The sequence below is a fragment of the Oryza sativa genome, chromosome 3, assembly GCF_034140825.1.
Source record: "Oryza sativa Japonica Group chromosome 3, ASM3414082v1".
Taxonomy (NCBI): Eukaryota; Viridiplantae; Streptophyta; class Magnoliopsida; order Poales; family Poaceae; genus Oryza; species Oryza sativa.
The window spans coordinates 7,175,814-7,201,725 of record NC_089037.1 but is presented as its reverse complement, the minus strand read 5'-3'; the positions used below and the strand labels follow the sequence as shown (position 1 = coordinate 7,201,725).

The 25,912-nt window shown below is 43.2% G+C and overlaps 5 protein-coding genes across 21 annotated transcripts; 3 read left to right on the top strand and 2 right to left on the bottom strand.

Annotated features, from left to right (window-relative positions):
- The first annotated feature begins 1,717 nt into the window (after positions 1–1,717).
- LOC4332182 (protein NRT1/ PTR FAMILY 8.3) lies at positions 1,718–5,931 on the top strand. Its single transcript, XM_015772728.3, has 5 exons — positions 1,718–2,113; positions 2,850–2,949; positions 3,234–3,451; positions 3,849–4,405; positions 4,911–5,931. The coding sequence occupies exons 1-5, from the start codon at positions 1,946–1,948 to the stop codon at positions 5,731–5,733; spliced, it is 1,866 nt and encodes a 621-aa protein (XP_015628214.2). The 5' UTR covers positions 1,718–1,945; the 3' UTR covers positions 5,734–5,931.
- Positions 5,932–6,412: 481 nt separating this feature from the next.
- Positions 6,413–14,324, top strand: LOC9272592 (protein NRT1/ PTR FAMILY 8.3). Of its 17 annotated transcripts, none has more exons than XM_066308659.1 (8): positions 6,413–6,859; positions 6,974–7,179; positions 9,767–10,002; positions 11,456–11,555; positions 11,841–12,058; positions 12,194–12,750; positions 13,223–13,310; positions 13,413–14,324. In XM_066308659.1, the coding sequence occupies exons 3-8, from the start codon at positions 9,922–9,924 to the stop codon at positions 14,040–14,042; spliced, it is 1,674 nt and encodes a 557-aa protein (XP_066164756.1). In that variant the 5' UTR covers positions 6,413–6,859; positions 6,974–7,179; positions 9,767–9,921; the 3' UTR covers positions 14,043–14,324. The 17 variants fall into 17 exon arrangements, with proteins under 17 accessions (XP_066164756.1, XP_066164755.1, XP_066164758.1 ...); XM_066308658.1 differs by having other exon boundaries at positions 9,717–10,002; XM_066308656.1 differs by having other exon boundaries at positions 6,704–6,859; positions 11,453–11,555.
- Positions 14,325–14,369: 45 nt separating this feature from the next.
- On the bottom strand, positions 14,370–16,675 carry LOC4332177 (pentatricopeptide repeat-containing protein At4g37170). Its single transcript, XM_015774280.3, has one exon. It carries the CDS (start codon positions 16,632–16,634, stop codon positions 14,709–14,711), a length of 1,926 nt encoding a protein of 641 aa, XP_015629766.1. The 5' UTR covers positions 16,635–16,675; the 3' UTR covers positions 14,370–14,708.
- Positions 16,676–17,307: 632 nt separating this feature from the next.
- Positions 17,308–20,694, bottom strand: LOC4332176 (protein GID8 homolog). The gene is made up of 5 exons (XM_015774305.3): positions 20,274–20,694; positions 20,059–20,165; positions 18,538–18,669; positions 18,239–18,395; positions 17,308–17,679 (listed from the first exon to the last, which is right to left on the bottom strand). The coding sequence occupies exons 1-5, from the start codon at positions 20,494–20,496 to the stop codon at positions 17,558–17,560; spliced, it is 741 nt and encodes a 246-aa protein (XP_015629791.1). The 5' UTR covers positions 20,497–20,694; the 3' UTR covers positions 17,308–17,557.
- Positions 20,695–22,726: 2,032 nt separating this feature from the next.
- LOC4332175 (peroxidase A2) lies at positions 22,727–25,017 on the top strand. The gene is made up of 4 exons (XM_015774299.3): positions 22,727–23,249; positions 23,482–23,664; positions 23,796–23,961; positions 24,272–25,017. Exons 1-4 carry the CDS (start codon positions 23,010–23,012, stop codon positions 24,688–24,690), a joined length of 1,008 nt encoding a protein of 335 aa, XP_015629785.1. The 5' UTR covers positions 22,727–23,009; the 3' UTR covers positions 24,691–25,017.
- Positions 25,018–25,912: the final 895 nt, after the last annotated feature.

The following is a 25,912-nucleotide window of genomic DNA, read 5'->3' as shown; positions in this document are numbered from 1 at the left end:
AGCAATTCAAATCTTGCCCCCGAAAATACTCATCAAGCCGGATTTCTCAAAATCCTTACTAGAATCGCGGCTATTAGAGAAGCCGGATCTAGAAAAGAAGAGAGAAAAAGAAGAGAAAAGGAATTCCCGAAACTAGAGGAGGAAGAGAAAAGGAATTCCCGAAACTAGAAGTGAGGTGAGAAAGAGAGAGCAAAACTCATCATCGCAAAGTTCAAATTGCAAGCGGAATTTAAATTGCGGAATTTAAATGGACAAGGCAAAAATGAAATCCTTCAAATCATTTCATTTATAGGTGATGCAAAATAACCGCTCAACTAGGAGCAAACATACACCTTCAGAGGAACATTAACACAAACTTAAAATCTCTCGGACAAACACACTCCAAACTAATCCTAATACAAAAGCCTCTCGGGCAAACACACTCCAAACTCACACGGAAACTCTCTCACCGAGCATCTCAAAATGATTACCAAAAGGAGCGACCTCCACCCTTGCATCCATCTCTCTATTTATAGCCTAAGACCCCTAAGACATTGTCTCAAATACCCCTAGGGCGAAACCCTAACTCAGAACAGATCTGGTCCATCCATTGTTCCTTCTACTCAAAGGAAAAGCTCCAGATGATTGCCACCTCATCGATCCGAACCCTCACATGGTCTTCTTGCTGATGAATCCGCGTGCTCTCCGTCTTGACGAATCCAAACTTGCCACGTTGCCCAGCCGCGTCGTGCGCGTTCCGTCTCCTTTTCCTCAGCGCGCGCTCGCCAGCGCCCAACCAGCCCGAAGCCGCCACGCGTCCCGCTGAGCCGCTCCCGCGCGCGCTTGCAAAATCGCGTGTGGGTCCCGCGCTCCTGCACCCGCCTCCGATCGAGTCACGCGAAACGGGGGTTGCCGCGTACGGTTTTTCCGCGCGCGTCCTTGCGCATGCAAGCTGCCTGCACCTCCTGAGCCCATGCGCCATGGGCCGCCGTCTTGGGCCGTCGCTGCTTGGACGATGCAGGCCTGCCGAGCCGAGCCATTCACCATCTTGGGCCACGTGGAACGGCTGGATTGGCTTGGCCTCCCTGCCAACCAATCACAGCGCACATGCACAGCTAGCTAGCTTGACTTTTCCACCGAGCCATGCTAGTAGCAACCAGTACAGTGCAAGCTCCTCCTTGCACAAGTACAGTACGTGTACATGCATGTATGCTACCTACAGCAAGTACTGTAGCAGCAATGCACTTGCACAGTCCCTTCTGATTTCTTCGCGAATCCGATGCTTGCACACTTGGCCTTGTGAAGCCTGTTGCAAAGACCTTTTCACACGGTGTTCGTCCACCGTGTGCAACCTTGTGTCCAATCTTGTCACCCGGCATCCTTGATCGCTTTGGACCTCAACTCCTCCCTGAGTCTAGTCCCGATCCGCCGTTGACCAAGATCGACCCCGATCACCTGCACACACATGAACCAAACAACCGTTGTCTTGGCACAGATGTCGCAACCTGACCAACGTTAGTCCACACACACACTTCTTGCACATCCGGTACTTGTCAATTTCCCATCACAAAAGAACTATAACCACACATGGTTTCACAAAGAGATACATATGAGAGATGGCGACCAATTTTAATTGGGTCCTATCATGTTGGAGGAAAGGCCCCTTCATAAAACTCAAATGATAAGCCTGTTTCTTTAACGTCTCAAGCTCTCGCGTTCTGGCCTCTGGGATTATTCCTACTAACTTCATATTTTAATGTATGATGCTGTTGACTTTTTATCCAACGTTTGACCATCCATCTTATTCAAAAACTTTATGTAATTATCATTTATTTTTATTGTGACTTGATTCATCATCAAATATTCTTTAAGTATGATATAAATATTTTTATATTTGTATAAAAATTTTGAATAAAACGAATGATTAAATGTTGGTTAAAAAGTCAACGACGTTATGCATTAAAATATGGAGGGAGTCCTTTTGCAGCAGGAGTTGCCAAAGAAGCAGTTCAAAGCTGAACACCTTTCTTCGTGGAGGGTGCAGCAACCCTTCCGAGCTGCAAAAGGTGCATTCATGGGGTCGTCGCTGGAGGCGGAGCAGCAGAGCTTGATAGTGCGGACGACAGAGCCGGAGGTACTCCCACAATATCCACACGAAAAAGAATAAACTTCTTTTTTCCCCTCTTTGTTCCACCAAGATTCGAGGATTCGTAGGGTTTCCCAATCCTCTTTAGTTTCTTGTTTTGGTTATGTTCCGATCGATTGAAAATGCTTAAATTGGCCCGGATCGTGAGAAAAGGCCTAGCAAAGAAATCGTGAGAAAAGGGAGGGGGAAAATGATGGACAGCTCGATTGCTCAGTTCTTGGATTCTTGGGATCGCGTAGAGCTTGGTCAGATTGGCGTGTGACACTTCGATTAGTCGGTTGCAAAACGATGGCCGTGAGTAGAGAAAGGGGAACGGGGAAGGTGAAGGTCTAGACTCTAGAGGCGCAGTGATGACTGACAGGTGAGGCCCACAGGCCACAGGGTCCCGCTCATAAAGACAATCATTTTTTGATGTACTGCTTAGAGCCTTGATGCACCTTGGGTATTATGCTGGAACACGCAACAATTTTGAGGATTTATTGGATTGACACGTACAAATTACTTGTGGAAGTTATTTTCTCTGTGAAATTTGATTGATTGTCTGCACTCTGATGTCATTTCCTTGAAAAATCTGATGGTTACTTTGACCTGTAACTTTTAAGTTTTGATTTCTTTTTGGATGGGTTTGAAGATTGATTGAAACTGATGGAGTGAAATGCGTTAAACATGTTTGACAAAAACATGAATAATTTAGAATCAACTAGTACTTTGCTTCTCTCCGTAGGATGTTGATGACTACACAGGCGATGGATCTGTAGGCTTCAGTGGTCAACCTATTTTGAAGCATGAAACGGGCAATTGGAGGGCATGCTCACTAATTCTTGGTAAGGTTTCAGCCAGAATCCAGTTTGAAACATTATCTTCGGGATTATCACAAACCTAATATGAACTTCACAGAACACATTATATTTTTCCCGCTAGTTTGTAAAATTCTTGAGTTGCAATAGCTTTTTTTTTTCTTTCAATTCTATGTATGTGAAGCATTTGTTTGTGGAATAACGTATGCTAAATCAAAAGTTCTGATGTCTTGAATACCTGAAACATGAGTCTTTTTACACTTTTATCTGATGTTAAAAATTAATCGGCAAATGCTTTTCTTACATGGTAGGAACTGAAGTTTGCGAACGCTTGGCCTACTATGGCATCTCAAAAAGTTTGGTCACTTACCTATCGACAAGATTGCATGAAGGAAATGTCTCTGCAGCAAGGAACTTTACAACTTGGCAAGGAACTTGTTATCTCACGCCACTTATTGGAGCAACCTTAGCAGACTCATACTGGGGAAAGTACAAGACTATTGCTGTTTTCTCAACAATTTACTTTCTGGTAAGATGCAAATACATGCATATATTGAGAAATTTTCATACTGGGAGAGATATCATATAATTTTGTCTTTTTCATTGGTTCACTTGTATTGGCTATGCATGTGCTAGTGAATTAAGCGCCAAATAATTATAGTAGATGTTTTCTGCATTGTAGTTTATTCATGAATGGAAGGTTAACTATAAACAGGGAAAATGAGGGCAGACATAAAGCTTATCTCATAATAATATTATGATCACATGCATAATGGTGACCTTAGCAATCACCAGCTTGATACATACTGGCATGATACATCAATTGAAAACCTACTTGTCCAGGTTGTGAATCTGTTATATTATTTACACACTCATTTCTGTTGATAACATGTGCTAACGGCTCCTCAATGTCAATTTAATTGAAGGGGATGGCAGCATTGACATTTTCAGCATTGGTTCCTTCTCTTCAACCTCCTCAATGTTTTGGGTCCTTTTGTCCACAACCAACCGTGCCTCAGTATCTGATATACTTTGTTGGACTATACATGATTGCTTTAGGGTCTGGAGGTATTAAGCCATGTGTTTCATCCTTTGGTGCTGATCAATTTGATGACACTGATCCAGTTGAGAGAACAAAGAAGGGTGCTTTCTTCAATTGGTTTTATTTTGCTATAAACATCGGTTCTTTGATATCTGGCACAGTTCTTATTTGGGTACAACAAAACTGTGGATATGGAATTGGATTTGGAATTCCTACTATCTTCATTGCCTTAGCTATTGGAAGTTTTTTTATAGGTTCTCAGAGATATAGATATCAGATACCTGGAGGAAGCCCCCTTATAAGAGTATGCCAGGTGGTTATTGCAGCCATCCACAAGAGAAATGTTGATTTGCCGGTTGATAGTTCTGTTCTTTATGAGCTTCATGGTAAGACTTCTGCAATTGAGGGGAGTCGTAAGCTGGAACATAGTAGTGAATTCAGGTATTTTTCTTGGCCACCTTGGTATATTTGCTTCATTAACATGGTACTATTCCTTAAAGAAACAAATGCTATGAGGAGGTTGTTTAACCTCCCCATCCACCCGGGTTCAAATGGGTTCAAATGCTAAAATTGACTTGATTGTGCATCTCATTCTTAACTGAATGCCAGAGTTCCTACCCAATTTTCAAAGAAATGGGGAGAAAACAACCAAATGGTGACATGTAGTTTAGATTACTAGATTAAAAAAATACTTTTTGAAAAAGTACATAAAATTAATTTAGTCTAAAAAGTGTTATTATGTAACAAAGTCGGCATGGACACAAATATGTTATTTTGGTCTGAGTCGGACATTCACATCTTGCAAGTTTGTGTCTTGGAACTTCCTGGACACAATGACCTTTTTTCAGAGTCATGACAGGTAATGTAACACAAGATTTGTGTATCGGTAGTGCAGATGCACAGACTGAGATGCACTCTTACTTAATATGTTATCTTTTCTTCACAGTTTCCTTGACAAAGCTGCCGTCATTTTGTCGAATGAACGTGGTGGTTCTCATGATCCTTGGAGACTTTGCACTATCACACAGGTTGAAGAGCTTAAAATATTAATGAGGATGTTTCCAATCTGGGCAACTGGCATTGTGTTCTTCACTGTATGTGCTCAAAATTCATCAATGTTTATAGAACAAGGGATGGCCCTCAACAATCAAATTGAATCCTTTAAAATTCCGCCAGCCACTCTGTCATCCTTGGATGTTATCAGCATTGTTGTTTGGGTCCCAATCTACGAAACTTTCGTTGTGCCGATAGCAAGTAGACTGACTGGTAAAGAGAGAGGCTTCTCGGAGCTTCAACGAATGGGAATTGGTCTGTTTGTGGCTACTACTGCAGTGGCAACTGCAGCATTGGTTGAGATTAAGCGTCTGGAGATTGCAAGGTCAGAAGATCTGATCCATAGTAAGGTACCTGTTCCCATGAGCATTCTTTGGCAAGCGCCTCAATACTTGTTGGTTGGTATTGGTGAGGTGTTCACAGCCATTGGCCAAGCCGAGTTCTTCTACAACCAGTCTCCAGATTCCATGAGAAGCTTGTGCTCCGCTTTCGCTCTTGTTACGGTGTCGCTTGGAAGCTATCTTAGTTCATTCATACTGACCCTGGTTTCATATTTTACAACTCGAGATGATAATCCGGGTTGGATCCCTGATAACTTGAATGAAGGCCATCTTGACCGCTTTTTCTGGCTCATAGCTGGCCTTAGTTTTCTGAATCTTCTTCTTTTCGTCTACTATGCACAGCAATACAAGTGCAAGAAAGCAGCTGCAATTTAATGTCAGCCTTCATAGAGCAATATTACTTGGACAAAGGAATTTATTGTACAGCAAATTGTATGTATATATTTTATCTCAAAAAATACTGAATAATCTCTTGTATATGTACATTGATTCTCCTCAGTGGTACTGGTACATAATATTACTTGGAGAATGGGAAAAAAAACAATCTTCTTCTTGCTTTTGCTAGTCAGTTTATTTTCATATGAAAGCATGTTGTTCCCCTCCAAACATTTTCTATTGCAGACATAATTGATCTGTTTGTTTTCCTGTCAGAAATCAGAATAAATAAACCATGTGTACTGTTTGCTGAAACTGAAAGGATATTTGGCACGTTACACGTGCTTGGCTAGTATAGGTATTTTATTTGGATTTGACTGAATATGACTAATCAGAAGTGCCAACTTGCATCCTGTGACAGATTGCCCATCAGGCCACCATGCGTCGCCGGTGAGCTTCTTGAGTTTGAGCTTCTTGAACTCGGTTTAATCAAAATATTTCAACGCAAATACGTTTAATCAAACTTAATTTTGGAGTTGATTTTAAGGGTTTTTTTAGTATTTTTTTAAGGGGCTGCTACATACCGAAATCCCGTTCAAAAACGGGATGATTCTGAAACTACAGTATCACCACATGCGAGCGTTGCAAAAAAAAGGAGAACGACCAGTGATTGCCATCCGCCGGCTTGTACGCATCCCAGCGAAACCTCCTCAGAATCGCACGCGATTTCTCGCTTCCTTCCACCGAGGCGAGCATCGTCCGCCGGCTCCTCTGCATCTCGGCGAATCCTCCTCGGAATCACGCACCTCCGCGCTTCCTTCCGCCGGTGCGAGCGTTGCCCCCAGTTTTTCCTCCGCATCCTAGCGAATCCTCCTCGGAATCGCGCGCCTCCGTGCGCGATTCCTCGGTTCATTTCACCGTTGCACACGCCGTCTGTCGATTTCCTCTACAACTCAGCGATTCCTCGGTTGATTCTGCCGGCACACATGCCGTCTGCGATTTCCTCTACAATCCAGCAATTTCAGTTGATTTCGTCAGCTCCTTTGCTCCTACCTCCTCAATTGATTCTGCTACAAGTGTGATGTGAGCTCAACATCAGCCTGCGTTTCAACGCCGACTACCCTGTGTAAGAATTCTGAAGCCACTTCTCTGTTATAGCTATTTTGTGCATGCAATGTATTCGAGGAAATGTCTGATGGAACATTGCTCCCTGTTTTGTGCGATTTCTTTTGATGCCCAGGGAGAATAAAAAAAAGTGATGCCCCCCCGAGTGAATCCCCTTTGTGTACACGTTCTGCTAGTGTGTTTGTGGCTAGTGAGTCAGTTGTGACAACAAATAGTAGATGTATAGAGAAGCGCTGAATTATTTCCTCAATAATTCAGGCGGTAAAAAGAAGTCAGAAACAAGTGTTGAAGCTAGTGGTACAGAGATGCAATAGACTACAGGTAAATTATTGATAAGTTATCCATGAAATGCTTCTATAGACAGTATAAAACTTATAGTTGATACCCTAGGAGGATCATGATCTTCCTCTGTATCATGTCCGGTATCATTAGGTTTCCACAGTTGATACCCTAGGAGGATCATGTGATAAGTATCATTATGTGTGATATCTGTGTAGTATCGCATGATCTTACTTAGGTAACATGTCTGGTAACATGATCCTTGTGGGTTTCACAGATGATACTTTAGTAGGTTCGTGTGATACCTGTGAAGTATCACATGATCCTACCCAGGTATTATGATACATGATCCTCAAAGTATCATTATGTGTGATACTTGTGAAGTATCACATGATCTTATCCAGTATCATATCTAGTACAGTGGTTTCCTGTGGGTTTCACAGATGATACTTGAGTAGGATCTTGTGAAACCTGGGAGGTATCATAATCCTCCTTAATATCATGTCCGGTATCATCAGGTTTCATAGGTGATACTTTGGGAGGATCATGTGATACCTGGGAGGTATCATGATCCTCCTCTGTATCATGTCTGGTATCATAAGGTTTCAGAGATGATACCCTAGGAGGATCATCCTCCTCAAAGTATCATTATGTGTGATACCTGTGTAGTATCGCATTATCCTGCTTAGGTATCATGTCTGGTAACATGATCCCTATGAGTTTCACAGATGATACTTTAGTAGATTCGTGTGATACCTGTGAAGTATCACATGATCCTACCCAGGTATCATGATATATGATCCTCAAAGTATCATTATATGTGATACTTGTGAAGTATCACATGATCATGTCTAGTATCATGTCTGGTACAGTAGTTTCCTGTGGATTTCACAGATGATACTTGAGTAGGATCTTATGAAATCGGGGAGGTATCATGATCCTCTTTAGTATCATGTCCGGTATCATCAGGTTTCATAGGTGATACTTTAGGAGATGTACAGTGGTTTCCTGCAGGTTTCATTGGCTAAATCAACTGATTTTGTTAATTGGAGATGTAACAAGAGATTATTGAAAAGGTGAAAGAATAAAGAAAATATCATTTTAATGATGAATATTAGATCAGTTGAACCAAAGAATCACATCATTTCAAAGCAAAAATCCAAATGATTTTAACATTTTGCTGCAAGTATCATATGATTTAGCATATATACACACACATCCTCGCCTCTGTTGCAAACACCCCATGTGAATGAACAAATACACACAAAAATGGGGAGTTTTAGATTACTTCGATTTCAATTTTGGATGAGATATGAGGAGTCGCATCCACAGGTTAGGGATTCAACGAAACCTAGAAATCGCAAAAATGGAGAAAGGAAAATCAAAATTAGGAAATCGATGTATATGTGTAACATCCCGGCCTAGGGCTTAATAGGATTAATAGAATACTCATATCAACAAGTTGCAACTTCTTTTCCGGAAGCCAATCTCCAAAGAACTCCAGGGTTAAACGTGCTTGGTCTGGAGCAATTTGGGATGGGTGACCGACCGGGAAATTCTTCCCGGGTCCCGGGTGCATACGAGTGAGGACAAAGTGTGCAGAAAAGACATGTGTTGGTCTGTGAGGGCAGTCTATGATCTATGAAAGCTACCAGATGTAAGTGGGCCCGGCCTGGGGGAGGCGGGACGTTACAAAATGGTATCAAAGGTATCAGAGCCGACTCTCGCGGTTTCACGGGCGCTGGCACTGGACACATGGACGTGGCCAAGAGAGGACGTTCCTGGCCTAGGGTTGATCGACGGGGGCGTCGATCTCTCTTAAGGGGGTGAGGGTGTAACATCCCGGCCTAGGGCTTAATAGGATTAATAGAATACTCATATCAATAAGTTGCAACTTTTTTTCCGGAAGCCAATCTCCAAAAAACTCCAGGGTTAAGCGTGCTTGGCCTGGAGCAATTTGGGATGGGAAGCGTGCTTGGCCTGGAGCAATTTGGGATGGGTGACCGACCGGGAAATTCTTCCCGGGTGCATACGAGTGAGCACAAAGTGTGCAGAAAAGACATGTGTTACAATATGGCATGGATGAAAAAAAGGAATGAGAGAAATGGGGACGTGAAGAATCTGTTGTTGGTGGAGACTACGAGTGAGGACAAAGTGTACAGAAAAGACATGTGTTGGTCTACGAGGGCAGTCTATGACCTATGAAAGCTATCAGATGTAAGTGGGCCCGGCCTGGGGATGTACTCAGATACCTGGTGCTATGATATCTGGTGATCCCTGAAAGAACATGTCCCGTCTCGACCGAGTCCAACGGGATACCGGTATTTAGCATTTCCGTTTTTTAATTGCTAAGGACATATATATATATATATATAAATACCCTTAAATTATCTTTTATTGCTGATTAAGTTATTTTACAGCTTATTAGCTGTAAACCAAACGATCAAACTGCACAAACCCAGAACGTTTTATTAATGTGGAACCGAGGGAGTATATTGCATTTCCTAATCCAACCAGCACTCCCAGTTCCAAAAAAAAAAAAAAAAAAACTCTCAAATCAAAATCCAACCAAAATGCAGGGGTTTTATGCAAAACGTGACAGTAGTTTACTGCATTCACCAATCATCAGTTCAATCTCTGATCCATCCGAAGTGCCGAAGTCCACCTGCTCCCCTGCGGTCGCAAAACTCTACTCAGATGGGGGCAATCCATTGCTCCTGTATAGCTTCTTGATCTGCTCCAGCTGCTTCCGTCCCCGGGACGAGCCCCCCCCCCCCCCCCTCCATGGAAGAGGCAGCAGAAGATAGGCGATTGCAGGTGCGAGAAGAGGGTGGTGATCAAGAACCGCTCCTTCTTCTTCCTCAGGTAAAAATGTTATATTTTCTCTGTTTTTTCCCCTCAGGATAAGCTGTTTATCCCGGTTAGTACGTCACGCTTGATTCGCCTCTTTATGGTAGCTGGCTCTGTTTTCTTTTACTTGAGGAAAATAGAAGCATGGGGATTTAGGAACCGATTCTCTTGAGTCACAACTGAAACCAGAGACTGTAAGATAAGGCCTTAAAGCTGTTAATGACATTAAGTCTTCTGTGTGTGTGTGTGTGTGTGTGTGTTCCGTTTTGCTTGTCTGGTTCTGAAGTATGTAGGTGTACTTCACCCTTCTGAAGGTCTGTGAAAGATTAAGCTGATTATTGATCAAAGCTAGGGTAGCAACAAATTTCTTCTGCTAAACAGTTAACACATGTATTTCGTGAATCATCCGCGTCGTGCGCACGATTGGGGAGAAAAAAATCGGCGCCCCGCGCTCGCGCCTCCGCACCCCCACCACGTGCACCGGTTGCAACGGCCGCCCGGATATAACGGAAACGCCCTATTAAGGGGGATCCGTTTCATTTTTTGTTCCACCAACAATGTTTCAGCTAGTTTACTCATGATGTTTCACTATGTATGGATCAAATGTTGCAGTGGATTTTTAATACTGTTTAATAATTTCATTTTGATGGACACGTGGTTTGTTGATGTACATGGGATTTAAGTGTTGCAATGGCTTTAAATCGTTTGTTGCATACGTTGAACCAAATTGTTTCATCTAGCGATCTGACCGTGTTTCACTTTTTTTTAAGAATTGAAACATTCTTTCGCTATTTGCTAGAACATTGTTTTTGTATAGGGTGAAACAACGTCCGATTTTTTAGAAACCGTTGTTTCATACTCCCTCCGTTTCACAATGTAAGTCATTGTAGCAGTTCCCATATTCATATTGATGTTAATGAATCTATATAGATATATATGTCTAGATTCATTAACATCAATATGAATGTGGAAAATGCTAGAATGACTTACATTGTGAAACGGAGGAAGTATGTTGTAGCAAAATGTTTCATGAGGTGATTTGGTTGTGTTTCAGTATTTTAAAAGATTGAAACATTTTCGATCTATTTACTGAAACATTTTCGATCTACTTGGTGAAACAATGCCCGATTTTAGACAAAAAAAAAATCGGGCGCCCGATTTGTAGGCGCCTCCTATGTATTTGGTGCTATCTCTTGAACTCCGGATTATATGATGTTGGATTTTTTTTTTCTGATCAAATATGGTGTTGTTAATTTGATTCACTTCCTTGCCAGCAAAAAAAAGAAAGAGAATCAACCCATCCAAAATACTGAAGTGGCAATTCCAAATTTTTGAAGTTTTCCTTTCGAAGATTGATTTGACTTCTCTTTGTTTGTTTCCATTTATTTGTTCATTTTGAGGGATGCAACTTGTTGCCTTTCAGATCTCGTTAGGTGGTTCAGACTGAAATGGTTTTTTTTCTTAGCAGGATGCTAATCTTTACACCGGAGATGGATCTGTTGATATCAAAGGGCGCCCTGCATTAAAGCATGCCACTGGAAATTGGCGTGCATGTTTTTTCATCCTAGGTAATTTGTTAAAGATGCATAGCATATCCCATAAAACTTTGGCACAGTACTTGAAGGAATTCCTTGTTTCTTCGCACTAGTGAGTAATGCTTCTATATGGTTTTGAATCGTACAATCCTGTATTTACCTTTTGCCAAAATATTTTGGTGATATACAACACAAAAGAAATGCTGGTCGAAGTACCAGATAGCATACTTTACAGATCAATTGAAAAATGCTGTGCACATTTTTATCTGTTCTGCAATGAGTAGCTTTGAAGTTTCAGAAATGCTAGTTTGGTGACAGGGGATGAATGCTGTGAGAGACTGGCCTATTATGGTATTGCAAAGAACCTAGTTACTTATCTGAAAACAAATCTTCATCAAGGCAACCTTGAAGCTGCAAGAAATGTTACAACTTGGCAGGGGACATGCTACCTAACACCCCTCATTGGTGCCCTCCTAGCAGATTCTTACTGGGGAAAGTACTGGACTATTGCTGCTTTCTCAGCAATTTATTTTATTGTAAGTACAAGCCTATTGCTATAGAAGATATTAGATATTACCTACTTCGGTGCACTTGCACCATGTGCTGAACTGATCTTTTCAAAATAATTTCATATCTGAAACATGGATAATTTCTGAACTTTTTTACTGAAGGGTCTGGTTGCTTTGACGCTGTCAGCATCAGTTCCAGCTCTGCAGCCGCCTAAATGTTCAGGATCTATTTGTCCAGAAGCAAGCTTACTCCAGTATGGTGTATTTTTCTCTGGCCTCTATATGATAGCCCTCGGGACTGGAGGCATCAAACCTTGTGTATCATCCTTTGGAGCTGATCAATTTGATGACAGTGATCCAGCAGACAGAGTAAAGAAGGGCTCCTTCTTCAATTGGTTTTACTTCTGTATAAATATCGGTGCATTTGTATCAGGCACCGTTATAGTTTGGATACAAGATAACTCAGGTTGGGGGATAGGATTTGCCATTCCTACTATATTTATGGCATTAGCGATTGCAAGTTTCTTTGTTGCCTCAAATATGTACAGATTTCAGAAACCTGGTGGAAGCCCTCTTACAAGAGTGTGTCAGGTTGTTGTTGCAGCATTCCGTAAGTGGCACACTGAAGTGCCACATGATACATCTCTTTTATATGAGGTTGATGGCCAGACTTCAGCGATTGAGGGAAGCCGGAAGCTGGAGCACACAAGTGAACTTGAGTAATTCCTGGATTTTTGCAATGCATCATTGTCTCACTTTTATTCATTCTGTTACAAAGAAAAAAGGAGGAAAGTCTGGATGGGGACAACACCAGCCATTTGCAGTTGGATGTATACATAAAACTGATACACTACCTTCTTGTACTGTTCCATTTTGGGATTGGTGGAAATTAAATACTAAATGCAACAAAAAGAATATGGATAAGGCCATACAGCAGAACGCTAGTAGTATATTAGTAGTTTGTCCATGGCATGCAATTCTTATAAGTCTACTTATAATTACTATTACTGGTGCCTATAATTAATATGGGACCATTAGAGGTATATTTGTATAATGACTGAAAATATCAGGGTAGCACAAGCAATATATGTCAGTAGGTGGCTTGCTTTACAGACACATTTCTTTTACTTTTTTAGACAATATAATATATTGTGTTTTCTTGTCTGACTGAAATTACTTTTTGTTATACAGATTCTTTGACAAGGCTGCCATCATCTCATCTGATGATGCCAAGAGTGACTCCTTTACAAATCCGTGGAGGCTATGCACTGTCACCCAGGTGGAAGAACTGAAAATTCTAATCAGAATGTTTCCCATTTGGGCCACTACTATTATATTCAACGCGGTGTATGCTCACAACTCTTCTATGTTCATAGAGCAGGGAATGGTTCTTGACAAGCGAGTTGGATCTTTCATTGTCCCTCCTGCATCCCTCTCAACTTTTGATGTCATCAGTGTCATCATCTGGATTCCGTTTTATGGCCGTGTGCTTGTGCCAATAGCTAGAAAGTTCACTGGAAGGGAGAAGGGTTTCTCTGAGTTACAGCGGATTGGAATCGGATTAGCCCTCTCCATCCTTGCAATGCTATCTGCAGCTCTTGTTGAGTTGAGGCGTTTAGGGATCGCCAGATCTGAAGGTCTTATTCATGAGGATGTTGCTGTTCCGATGAGCATTCTTTGGCAAATACCGCAGTATTTCTTGGTTGGCGCTGCTGAGGTCTTTGCTGCCATAGGTCAGGTTGAGTTCTTCTACAATGAAGCCCCTGATGCCATGAGGAGTTTGTGTAGTGCATTTGCGCTTGTAACAGTCTCACTGGGGAGCTATTTAAGCTCAATCATATTAACCTTGGTGTCATATTTTACAACTCAAGGAGGGGATCCTGGATGGATCCCAGATAACCTGAATGAAGGCCACCTAGATCGGTTCTTTTCATTGATTGCTGGGATCAACTTTGTGAATTTACTGGTTTTCACTGGTTGTGCAATGAGATACAGATACAAGAAAGCATGATGACTGTACTCATGGTAAGGTCAGTTTGTGTTAGTAATAACAGATTTTACATTCATCGAATCCAATGCATTGTACAGACTAGACCATGTAAGTTAAGATGCCTTAGCTAAACGCTCTCATGAATTTGCTTTGTAGTTCATTTGGTGATTTATTTTAGATGAAAATTTTAGAATCGAGGTGACTGAGTCACCATGGGTAGCAGAGTTATATGTATTTTCCCTTTTCTATTTGAGAGCACCATGCTGTTCCTGCACCCACTCATATGTCAACTTTGTTCAGTAAGATATCATGTGCAGGCAATGGGAAATTGTGAAGCTGGACGATCAGTTAAAATATCACAAAATTTCACCCCTTCAATTCTATTGCTTTATTACTAACCCCCAATCAACAATCAAACAAAAAATGAACATATTTACAGGATATGTTAATAAAATAAAGCGAACGTACATAACATAAACTTTCATCAGGATAGGCACGAATGATAAAAGGTGAGACCGTTTACCTAGGGTCAGCCTGACAAGGAATTTCTTTTCCAGAACTTAATCACTCGAACCAGTGAAAACCTTTGGTCAGATCAGTTGCTGCCGCATATTAACATTAGCCGTACAAAGAGTAATAGTAGCTCCAATCGGGAGACAAAACTACTTCATATATGCAGTGTGCGGGTCACCAGTAATCTCTGCAAGAACATATCCCGTCCTTGAAGTGATGGAACCTATTCGAGTCCCTAACAATGATATCTCTCTGCACAATCTGCGATATGAGCTTAATAGCAGCATGGCAGTCCCCGCAAATGCGCAGGTTCTTGAAAACCTTGATCGGGGAACCCTCCGGAGTGGCAATGATCCCAAATGCAACAGCAAGCCGCTCGCTGTGGTAGCCAATGTCCTGCTCCTTCTGCTCATCTTCGACATCATGGAGAACAAATTCAATGTCCGCCACATACCCTTCTTCCACCATTTTCACATACAGCTTCTTCAGAAGTGCATAGATTTCATCAGCTTTAGGATGCGATTTATCACCAACTAGGAACACATGAACTCTTCTCCCAACTTCAATCCAACTTGAGGCCGGCATTTTGGTTATACCCTTTGATTCCATGATTCTTCTGACATCCTCAACCTCATCAAAAAGACCAACCGAGGCATAAATATTTGCCAGAGTTACATAAGTTGCTGGATTCTCGGGTTCTATTTCGAACAATGCTTCTGCTGCCCGCCTTGCCAAGCCAACATTCTTGTGAATCCGGCAGCCACCAAGCAAGGACGCCCATAGGAACTTGTTAGGTTTCACTGCCATATTACCTATCATCTTTTCTGCTCGCTCAAATTGGCCTGACCGGCTTAGGAGATCGATCACGCAAGCGTAATGATCAGCAGTGTGCTCAATGCAATACTGTTCCTTAATCGAATGGAAGATCTCGAGGCCCTTGTCGACCAGGCCGGCATGAGCACACGCTGACAGAACACCAACAAAAGTGACATGATCAGGCTTAATTCCAGACCTCAAGAACATGTCGAAGTAGCGCAGCGCCTCCTCCGGCTGCCCGTTCTGCGCATAGCCGGAGATCACCGCCGTCCACGACACCAAGTCCGGCTTCGCCATGGCCTCAAACACGCGCACCGCGCTCCCCATGTCGCCGCACTTGGAGTACATGCGGAGGAGCGCGCTCTCCGCGAAGCAGGAGTCTCCAGTGCCGCTCTTCGCCATCCGGCCGTGCACCTGCCTCCCGAAGCTCTCGACGGCGAACTGTGCGCAGGCGCGCAGAACCCCCGCGTAGGTGAACTCGTTTGGTCGAACACCTCGGGTCCTCAGCATGTGGAGGAACAGCCTGAACCCTTCCCCGCCGCGGCCGCCGTCGAAGTACCTCTCCACCATCGCCGTCCAGGAGACGGCGTCCCGGACCGGCATCCGGTCGAAGACCCTCCTCGCGTCGTCCACGCGGCCGCACTTGGCGTACATGTCCGCGAGCGCGCTCCACAGGACGGCGTCGCCGCCGGCGGCGTCGATCCCTCTCCTCACGACGTGGCAGTGCAGCTCCCTGCCCGCGCGGCCGCACCGTGCGGCCGCGGCCGCCGCGAGCGCGCTGGACGCGGTGAACTCGTTGTCCGCGCCATCGTTCCCCGGCTCCTCCTGCATCCGCCGGTAGAGCGCGAGCGCGGCCTCGGGCTGGCCGTGTCGGGTGTAACCTGAGACGAGGGCGGACCAGGCGAAGTGATCCCTCTGGGGCATTCGGTCGAACAGCTCCCGCGCGGAGGGGAGGTGGCGCGGGGAGCGAGAGAGCGCGGAGATGAGGGTGTTGTGGGAGCAGATGTCCGGGGCCGCGATGGAGGAGAAGAGCGCGAGCGCGTCGGGGAGGGTGGCTGGGTGGGAGGAGAGCAGGTGGAGGAGGCGGTTGGAGAGGACGGTGGAGGGCGGCAGCGAGGCGGTGGCTGCCGCGGCGAGCGCGCGCGCGGCGGGGGCGAGGGACGGGTCGCCGCGTAGCCGCGGGAGGAGGCGGTCGATGGCGTCGTGGAGCTGCGACGCGGTGGTGACGGAGAAGGTCGGCGCCTTCGTGAAGCCGGAGGAGACGGCGCGCGAGCGCGACGCCATTGCTACGCATGGTCACAGCAGGAAACTCCTATAAAGGGATTGATCCAGAAGCGCGAAAAGCAAGTCATTTGAGTGAAGAGGTATTCTCCCATCCTTCCAATTGTTTTAGTGCTAAAGAAACTAGATTGATTAGAAAATAAATTTAGATCGATAATGACGAAGCTTTTCTGATTCTGAGAAAGTATACGGAGGTATATATACTACATATTGCTAATTATGAGGTATATATCAGCTGACTAATACATGTACTTAAAGTAAAATAAAAATTCAACAATATTAACAAAGATGAGTTTTTAACCTTATTCCAACCTTAAAAATTAGTTTTGATAACTCCATTAAAAAAAAGTATATTTCAATCATAAGGAGGTATGTACCTTTATAAGCAATTCTGATCCTCTGCAGTACTGATGTCACTGACATGTGGACCCGAGGGTCTAGGGGCTCACATGTCAGTGAGCAGTACCGCAGAGGACCCTCATGGGAGAATACCCCAATGAGTGAAACAATTTTTCGCTGGGCGATTTGAGTGAAACTTTGGTTTCTTTCAAATTCGTAAGCAATTCTGAAATCGCAAGGACAACATGATGAGCGTCATCTTGCCAAACAGCCAAAGTATTATCTGGGAAGAACATTTCGTGTAATAGAAGTGAAAGGTTCGACAAAAGATGTTGAATGAACTCAAATCAAATCGAACATTTTTCACAGATTAAAATGTGATGAACATCTTCTACATCATGTACAACACGAGCGATTTTTTTTTCTGATTCCACGTTTTTTGCATTTGAGATCAAAGACCGAAGAAAGCACTGGATTCACTGTTGCAGCCTTGCAGGTGAAGAGCACAACAGATCCAGGAAGTACAATGTGTGAAAACAGTCATGGTATGGTGCCTACATTCTTTAGCCATCCCCTCCCGAGCGGCCTCAAATCGCTGGATCTTCAAGTGCGGCAGTGGAGAAATTGTTGATTCGTGGATATGCTGCCTTTTCGTCCAGTTGGTTTTGAGTCCAAATTAACATCTTTAGAAGGCTAGGGAGCTTTGGATCTGCATTATGTGGGAAACATATACAAAATAACTTCAGTAAAAGTCACATTCCGGACCAGCATTTTATTGATTCCAAGTTCCAAACAGTATATCAACTTCAACTCTATTGTAAAAAAGAAAAAAAATATAATCAATGAGCAACAAAACTGAAATCTAGTGCAAATCTGATCACTATATCTTAAAATCATCAAAATAGATAGATCTGTTAGTACCACACTGCAAAGTGCCCTTTCTTCAACCCATTCTTGTCAGTATTATTAGTAACTTTGTGGTTAGTCTCTGAAAGATTTTCAGTTAAGCCTTTGTTGTTTTTAACGTGGCAGAAAATCCCACATAAATGGGTGATTCATTTGTTTCAATGTATAAAATGAGAACAGGCACCCCACATTCTGTGCATTCTCATTTCCTGATTAAGATTTACACTTGTGGATCTTTATTTATTTAAGTAATGAAAACTTATTATAGGCACAAAACTGGTATTGCAATGTAGATACATGATAACATAACCAAGTGATATTAGGTCTCAATATGAATACTATATCAAAGCACATGTGCTAACCTTTCTCATGACTTTGGCTTGTAAGAATGGCAGCATTAACTTCACTTGCGGTCTTCAATCGTTGGGAAACATCCAATAGTTCCCCATATGGACAGTTCTTTATATCTTCAAAAACCAAAAGTGCTACAGTTTTCTCTATTTCTTCAAGAAAGACTTGCTGCAGAATAAAAAGAAAAGAACCAAAAGTCACAGCAAAGTGTGATGTTAACAGAACTATTCAAAGAAATCTCTCTAACATTTTAATTAGGTGATTTGAACTGCTGAATCAGAACTGAAGTAGCAAATATTGAGAAAACTACATTTTCTTCGCCTCTTGGAGCGAGTTCTTCTTGTGCAAACTCCAAAGCTTCATTTATTTTTCCCGCACGAATCAATTCTATTAGCTTCTGTTGTTGCAGATGAAAGTACAGTTGGGGATTTGTGTCCAGAATCTGCACATGGGAAGTTAAGTCAGGATGAAGAATCAGAAGTTAAAGAACTCTTCCTGTTAATTTACAAAATTCATCGCAGCAGAACATACAGCATTAAGAGAATGACTTTTGATTTAAGGTGTTGTTTCACAAGGCTTCTAGGTGCTCTTTTAAGGTACATAAACTGTCAAACTTGGAGAAGATTTGATTGCACATCACATGATGGCCAATACTGTCGATATGAACAGTTCGTCAATCAACCACGTATGTAATTTCTGGATTCCCGTAGATATTTTCTGAGTTGTTTAAAGAAAGGAGTAAAATACTAAAAAAAGTATTTATGACCAATCTGTTGAGTCTTTTTTTCCCAAATAACATGATCAGAGCTGCCATTTACCACAGTAGACACACCTCGGTACCGAGGAGTCAATGGAGCAACATCATTGGATTGATGAACTTAAAAGGGACATTGAAAAAAGAAACTGTGAAGATTTTAACGGTGAATAGAGCAAGAGACATTTTGTTCCAATGTGTTACAGGATATTTATGAAAATATGTTAGATCCTTGGGGATCACGTCAGTACTCTGAACAATAACACTATAGTGCTCAAGTCTGAACTTTATGATTTATGTCAGGAGCTCACCAAAATCAGTTCCAATTAAGTTAAATGTTCCCAAACTTATCGCAGAAAACTAGCATGTAAAGCAAAAAAAAAAAAAAAAAAAAAAAAAAAAAAAAAACAGGGAAGAATAGTTCGCATAGTTCAAGGTTATTCACTTTTCCAATTTCTCCCCGTCCAATTGAATAAAAAAAATTTGGCATGTTTGAAAATTGAATAAGCTTCATGATTCCAAAATATAAACAACTTGTCAAATAAAATACACCACAATAATCCTTAGACCCAGAAAAGGAAACTAAAATTTGGGCATGTGTTTAACTAGACAGCACTAACCTAGTTATTGACAAGAGGAGCACTAACCTAGTTATTGACAAGAGGCAAGAACAAATAACCAGTTGGCAAAATCCAATTTGACAAATCAAGTGGTCCATCATCTCTACTTAATTCCCACAATACAATAAATAAACAGTATTCATTAATCATCGAAAGACGCCAAGCACAGAAAACACGGACAAGGTCAAGGACTTTGCCCTCGATTCCAAAACTAGCTGGCCCTCTAAATTTCAGAAAGAAACAACCATCCTTCTCGTTGTCCAATTCTCATACCCCAGGGAAGCACCAAAACTAGCATTACTAAACAACAACAAAGGCTACTATGACATTCTTATCTCAGGTAGAACCCAATTCTGCAACACCATTGCTGCCCCTCCACCGTCACCACCAAAGGCAGTTCAACATTCGAGATTTCGAGGTGGCACAAAAATTGCTAGAGTAAGTAATGGAATCGAACCGTGGGATTAAGATCGTTAATCTTCTCGATGGCCTCCTGAACATTCCCTGATTGCACCGCTCTCTTCACCTCCATCCGATCCGTGATGGTGGCCAGGTCAATATCCGCTGCAAAAGGGACACCAAAAAAAAAAGTTCACTAAAAAAGAAATCCATGAAACCCCAGCAGGGGAACAGATGAGCGTGCGACGGCGGGGTACGCGCGGCATTAGATACGTTGGGTGCCGGACTCGACGCGGAACTTGTCCGCAGCGTCGACGAAGCCCTCGGTGACGAGGAAGTTCATGACGAGGCGGTTCATGTCCTCCTTGCGGATCTTGACGTCGCGGAGCTTCCGCTCCCACTCGTCACGCGTCACCAGCTTCTTGGAGGACGCCATGGAGGCGGCGGGGGAGTCGATGGAGTCCAGGTCGCGGAGGACGATGCGGGAGAGGAACATCAGATGCGCGGGGGGAGCGGGGAGAGGCAGAGGCGAGGCGAGGCGGGGCGGGTGTCCAGGGCCGATCAAGCCGTCGCCATCCGCCGGCGGCGAGGGGCTCGGGAGGCTAGGGTTTCGCGGGGTAGGGGAGGATGGATCCGACGGAGACTTGGAGGAGCAAGGAACCGAGAGCTGGACTGCAGGAGAAGAGAGTAGGTTGGGGAGAGAGAGACGAGGAGAGGACAGGAAAAAAAAAGTAATTTGGAACCATACCATTATAATTTTACTCCTAACTTGCAGAAGTGTCATTCTCCAATTCTCTCCTTGCTTGCTTTCAAATTAAAGAAGCTGTTTAGTTCTAGTTTTTTTTTTAAGAGAGTTGTCATAGACTCATAGTTTTAGTTCCAATATTATGATTGACATAATTTACCTCGGTTTTCGTTAGCTCGTTTTTTAAACCGCTAAACGATATATTTCGTGTAAAAAAATTATATATAGAAGTTGATGTTGATTTAAAATTCAAATGATTTTTTTAGTTTGAAATAATTAAAACTCAATAAATTATGCGCTAATGGTTTTCTTGTTTTGTGTGTCTACACTTAATTTTCATCTTAACCAGGTTAGAAGGCAGCCTAATATTTGTGAAAAAAATGATTTCAACATAGATATTTTGATTGTTGCAATATTAACCACACAAATGTGAAATATGTGTCTTCCGCATTTGCAGTATTTGTTTTGTGCTTATGTGATCGATTTGGTTTGTACTCTCTCCATCCCAATTTGATTATCCCATAAGCAAAAGGCACCAAAACATCCATCATTCTGATATTAATCCTCATCAATCAAGGTGTCCCGTCGTGTTCAACAAAAATTAATTAACACTTTAAATATTGCATGGGTTAAACCAATAGAAAATAATATTGATTAGTTGAATGCATTTAGGGCATTTCGCGATGCAAATTTACTCTTTGCACAAATAACAAATAAGTATTTTGTTAGATGATCATTTAAAAAATATCAAAAATTTAGATGACGATCAAATTGAGGTAGAGGGAGTACTTCGTAACGTAATTTTTTCTTACATGTATGGATTGAGAAATATTTTGGCAATCTAGAAGGCTAACACTTGCAGTGTAAGCTTTAAACGCATGAGCTAGCGTTGCTGTACTTTTTAAAGTCCAACTTAAAACTTGATACAAATTTTACAAAAACTTGGTAATCAATAAATTTCACAGCGAAAACGGGCCGGGATTGGGAGGGCCTGGTAGTGCATCAGGCCTGAACCGACCTAGCCCATTCGACCTGACGTCCAGGACAACTCTTACCCATCAAAAGCCCAAAACTGTTTACAGTTCAGCCTTACCCAGACCTTACATGGGCCGTTCGTCTATGCGGGCCTGGCCTAGTGGAGGCTAGCCGACTTGTGGTGTTCTTTACTGTCGTCGTACATGCATGCACTGCACCAACCAATCGTGCGCACTAACTGATTTAGTGATATGATGTCACGATGCTTATCTTTCTGATGGGAGAGACTATTCCAAGAGCATGTTTAGAGGAGTAATTGGTTCGTAGTCAATTTAAAAAAAATTTAAAAATAGGTTTATAGCTTTTAATTCATTTTATGAATTACAACTTTTTAAAATCTGAACAAAAAAGTTTATAATTCCGAGAGAAACTGCAACTGCCACAAAATCTCCAAACAAGACTCAACACACGAGATGTAATCGGTTGTGGAAAATGTTTTCTTTTTCTTTTATCAATACATGCAGCTAGCAGCAGTAGCACTACACACTGCTACTCGTCTACAGATTTGATTGGCAGATTCAGTCAGATCACATCGTCGCAAAGTCTGCAGGCTGATAAACAATGTAACCATACCATTCGTCCCAATCAACTAATCGTGCCACACGTTGCAAATAGACGCTGCCTAATTAACACCGAGACGCATGCATATACATGGATGCATGCATTTACAGCACTTGATCATTTGATTTGATTAAGTTGGTGCTCCACTACGAACCACTTGGGGTTTTCATTTCAGATAGATAACACGAGCACTGGGAATTAGGAGGCGTGCTAAGTGCAGCTTCACTACAGATTTACGCTGCTACACTATTCTATTAGATTATAGCGGCTTATCTACTTGAGTTGAGCGATGCAAGCTTGCAGAAGATCACACACTTCTTCAGAGTCAGAGATTCAGAAACGCTGAAAAGGGTCCTAGCGTCCAATGACCCATCGCCATGCATGCAGCCATATGGAAAACTGATTACCAGTTATGGAAGCTGACGACGACACATCGATCTCTCACTAGCCGCCCATTTACTCTGCCATTCATGCACGAGGTCTAACCTTTGTCCAAAAAGAATTGATATCCATAATTCCATATGATATGAGCTGACACAGTGACAACACTGAATCACTGCCCACTTTGAACAGCCTATATAAAGCACTGCAAGAAGCAATGCGAGTAGACATCGAGTCCAATCACAAGTGCATAAGTAAAAGATCAATTACAATTCGATCGATTGGCCATGGAGTACGCTACTCGTGGAGATCGCACGGCTAGCTGCCTGAGTTTCCTCTGCAATATCGTCGTTCTGCTGGGCCTCGCCGCCGCGGCGGCGAGCGGGCAGCTGACGGACGACTACTACGACTATTGCTGCCCCCAGGTTTACCGCATCGTCCGGTCCCGCGTGGCCGCCGCGATGAAGGCCGAGATGCGCATGGGCGCCTCCCTGCTCAGGCTTCACTTCCACGACTGCTTCGTCAATGTAATCATCCAACTATTTTATTTTTCCCCTTTTTCTGCTGCTCATTGCAGTGCGCTAGATACACTACGTGCATGCAAGTCGCATTCAAAACGTACACATACCGAAACAAGAAAATGAAATTAACGATCTCAATTAACCTGTATAGAGGACTCTGAACTTTCATGTGATATATGTTACTGAACTTCAGAGACTGAACTCTGAACTTCTTACCGACACACTGTGAATTCTGCAGGGCTGTGACGCGTCCATCCTCCTTGACGGCACAAACAGCGAGAAGTTCGCGGCGCCGAACAACAACTCGGTGAGAGGGTACGAAGTCATCGATGCGATAAAGGCCGACCTCGAGAGCGCCTGCCCGGGAGTCGTCTCCTGCGCCGACATAGTAGCCCTTGCAGCTAAATACGGAGTACTACTTGTACGTTCCTATGTCTCGAATGGAGGGATGAAAATTCATCTTTGATAGTAAAGCACTATAGTATTACCAATCGAGCAAAAGAACAATTGATTTTTCAGTCATGCTGAATATATCTGTGTTGGTCTTTGCAGAGTGGAGGACCTGATTATGATGTCCTCCTGGGAAGAAGAGATGGTCTGGTGGCAAATCAGACGGGGGCGAACAGTAACTTGCCTAGCCCTTTCGATTCGATCAGCGTTATCACTGCGAGGTTCAAGGATGTCGGTCTCAACGCAACCGATGTTGTGGTCTTATCAGGTACCTCTATCTATCTCCTATATCTTCATGCATCGAGCAAAAATTACCTCGTCAATTCTTCAATCAAACATTGATTGGGATTTGACAAATGAATTGATAAAGACACAAATTATGATATCAATAACGATGTCGCATCTACTCTACTCGGTGTGGCATGCATAGCAGTTTACGTGGATTATGCATGATTTAGCATTTGTCAGATCAAAAACTAGTTTCTGCACCAATTTGTTACTCCCTCCGTTTCAAAATATAGTTATGTTTGGCTACGAATCAATCCAAGACTGATCTGAACTCTTCTGAACCTGAACAGGGGCGCACACGATCGGGCGATCTCGCTGCCTGCTGTTCAGCAACCGGCTGGCGAACTTCTCGGCGACCAACTCCGTCGACCCGACGCTGGACTCGTCGCTGGCGTCCAGCCTGCAGCAGGTGTGCCGCGGCGGCGCTGACCAGCTGGCGGCGCTGGACGTCAACTCCGCCGACGCGTTCGACAACCACTACTACCAGAACCTGCTGGCCAACAAGGGCCTCCTCGCCTCCGACCAGGGCCTCGTCTCCAGCTCCGGCGACCCCGCCGTCGCCGCCACCAAGGCGCTGGTGCAGGCCTACAGCGCCAACGGCCAGCGCTTCTCCTGCGACTTCGGCAACTCCATGGTCAAGATGGGCAACATCAGCCCTCTCACCGGCTCTGCCGGCCAGATTCGCAAGAACTGCAGGGCCGTCAACTGATGAGCAAAAAGGCAAAGATTTTTTGCATCTGCCATGACCCCATCTTGGATTTGCCAGAAGCTATATCGTCTTCTTGGACTCAAGTGTGAATCTGTCGTTTTTAATGTGTTGTGGAGCGCTACATGTTTCGTTTTGTTCAAGCTATCTAGGATTCTCTCTCCAATGCACGAGTAGAATAAGCAATTAGCATGCAAAGTTGCTCGTCCTACACGAATCTGCAGCTGCATTTTCAGTGGGTGTATCACCAATTATTAGAGCACAGACAAACGCGCTGTGTCTATCAGAGTAAAAGAAAGAATATGCAACTGCCATATGGTTTTATCAGTAGGTGCTCGGGTACGTCCTCCGAACTGAATGATGCAGCTCCTTGAACAAGCAAGGAAAAAACCGGAATGAATGCTAACGACTCCGTTGCAAAGAAACTTTTAGATTTTTGACTTTGCATTTCTGGATCGATCTGCCACCTAATCTCATCATCGACCACTTATGTTCCGAGAACGATGCCTCGCCTTCTCTCCAGCATCCAATCAGGTTTAGCTTTTTCGTACTACTACTGCAACTACTTTTTCATTACGTGGTGCATGATACAGTGACTGATGATGTGGCCAAAAATCATGCCTTGATGATCCTGAATATGACAGGCAGATTTTTAGTTTGGAGAAGGACAAAGGGTGAAAAATTCGCTAAAATGTCATGGAAAAACGTCGGTGAGGAGTTTAATTTTAGTTTGACGAGAACTCTGTACAAGCTACATACTGTACACAAAATATTCAGAGGGAAGAAGCAGGTACGTTGTCCTTAATTTGTGTATGCTTACCACGTACGGATATAGCACTAGTTGTCAGCAACCACTCAACCGGAGAAATCATTCCCCTCCAAACGACCAACGACCACCTCTCTGATCGATCGATGGAAGAAGAAGGCTCCAAATATTGCCAGCTACTACTACTTTCATTGGCCCTGCAATTATTCGTTCAGAAAGTGATGGGGAGAGCGAGGGACCGTGCAGTCAAGGCATCACAGCTTAGCTGCTGCATTGCTGCACCTGCAACAAACTGAAACTAAACGGGAGTCAGCGTTGTACTGCCTGAATCTGGTGGCACTAGCACACACGATCGGGCGAGAGAATTAGGTGCACCCAACGAACGCACAGGGAAGGGAAGGCCATATGCAAAGGGGAAACTATTCTAAAGCACAGTGTTTCTGTTCGCACACCAGCATG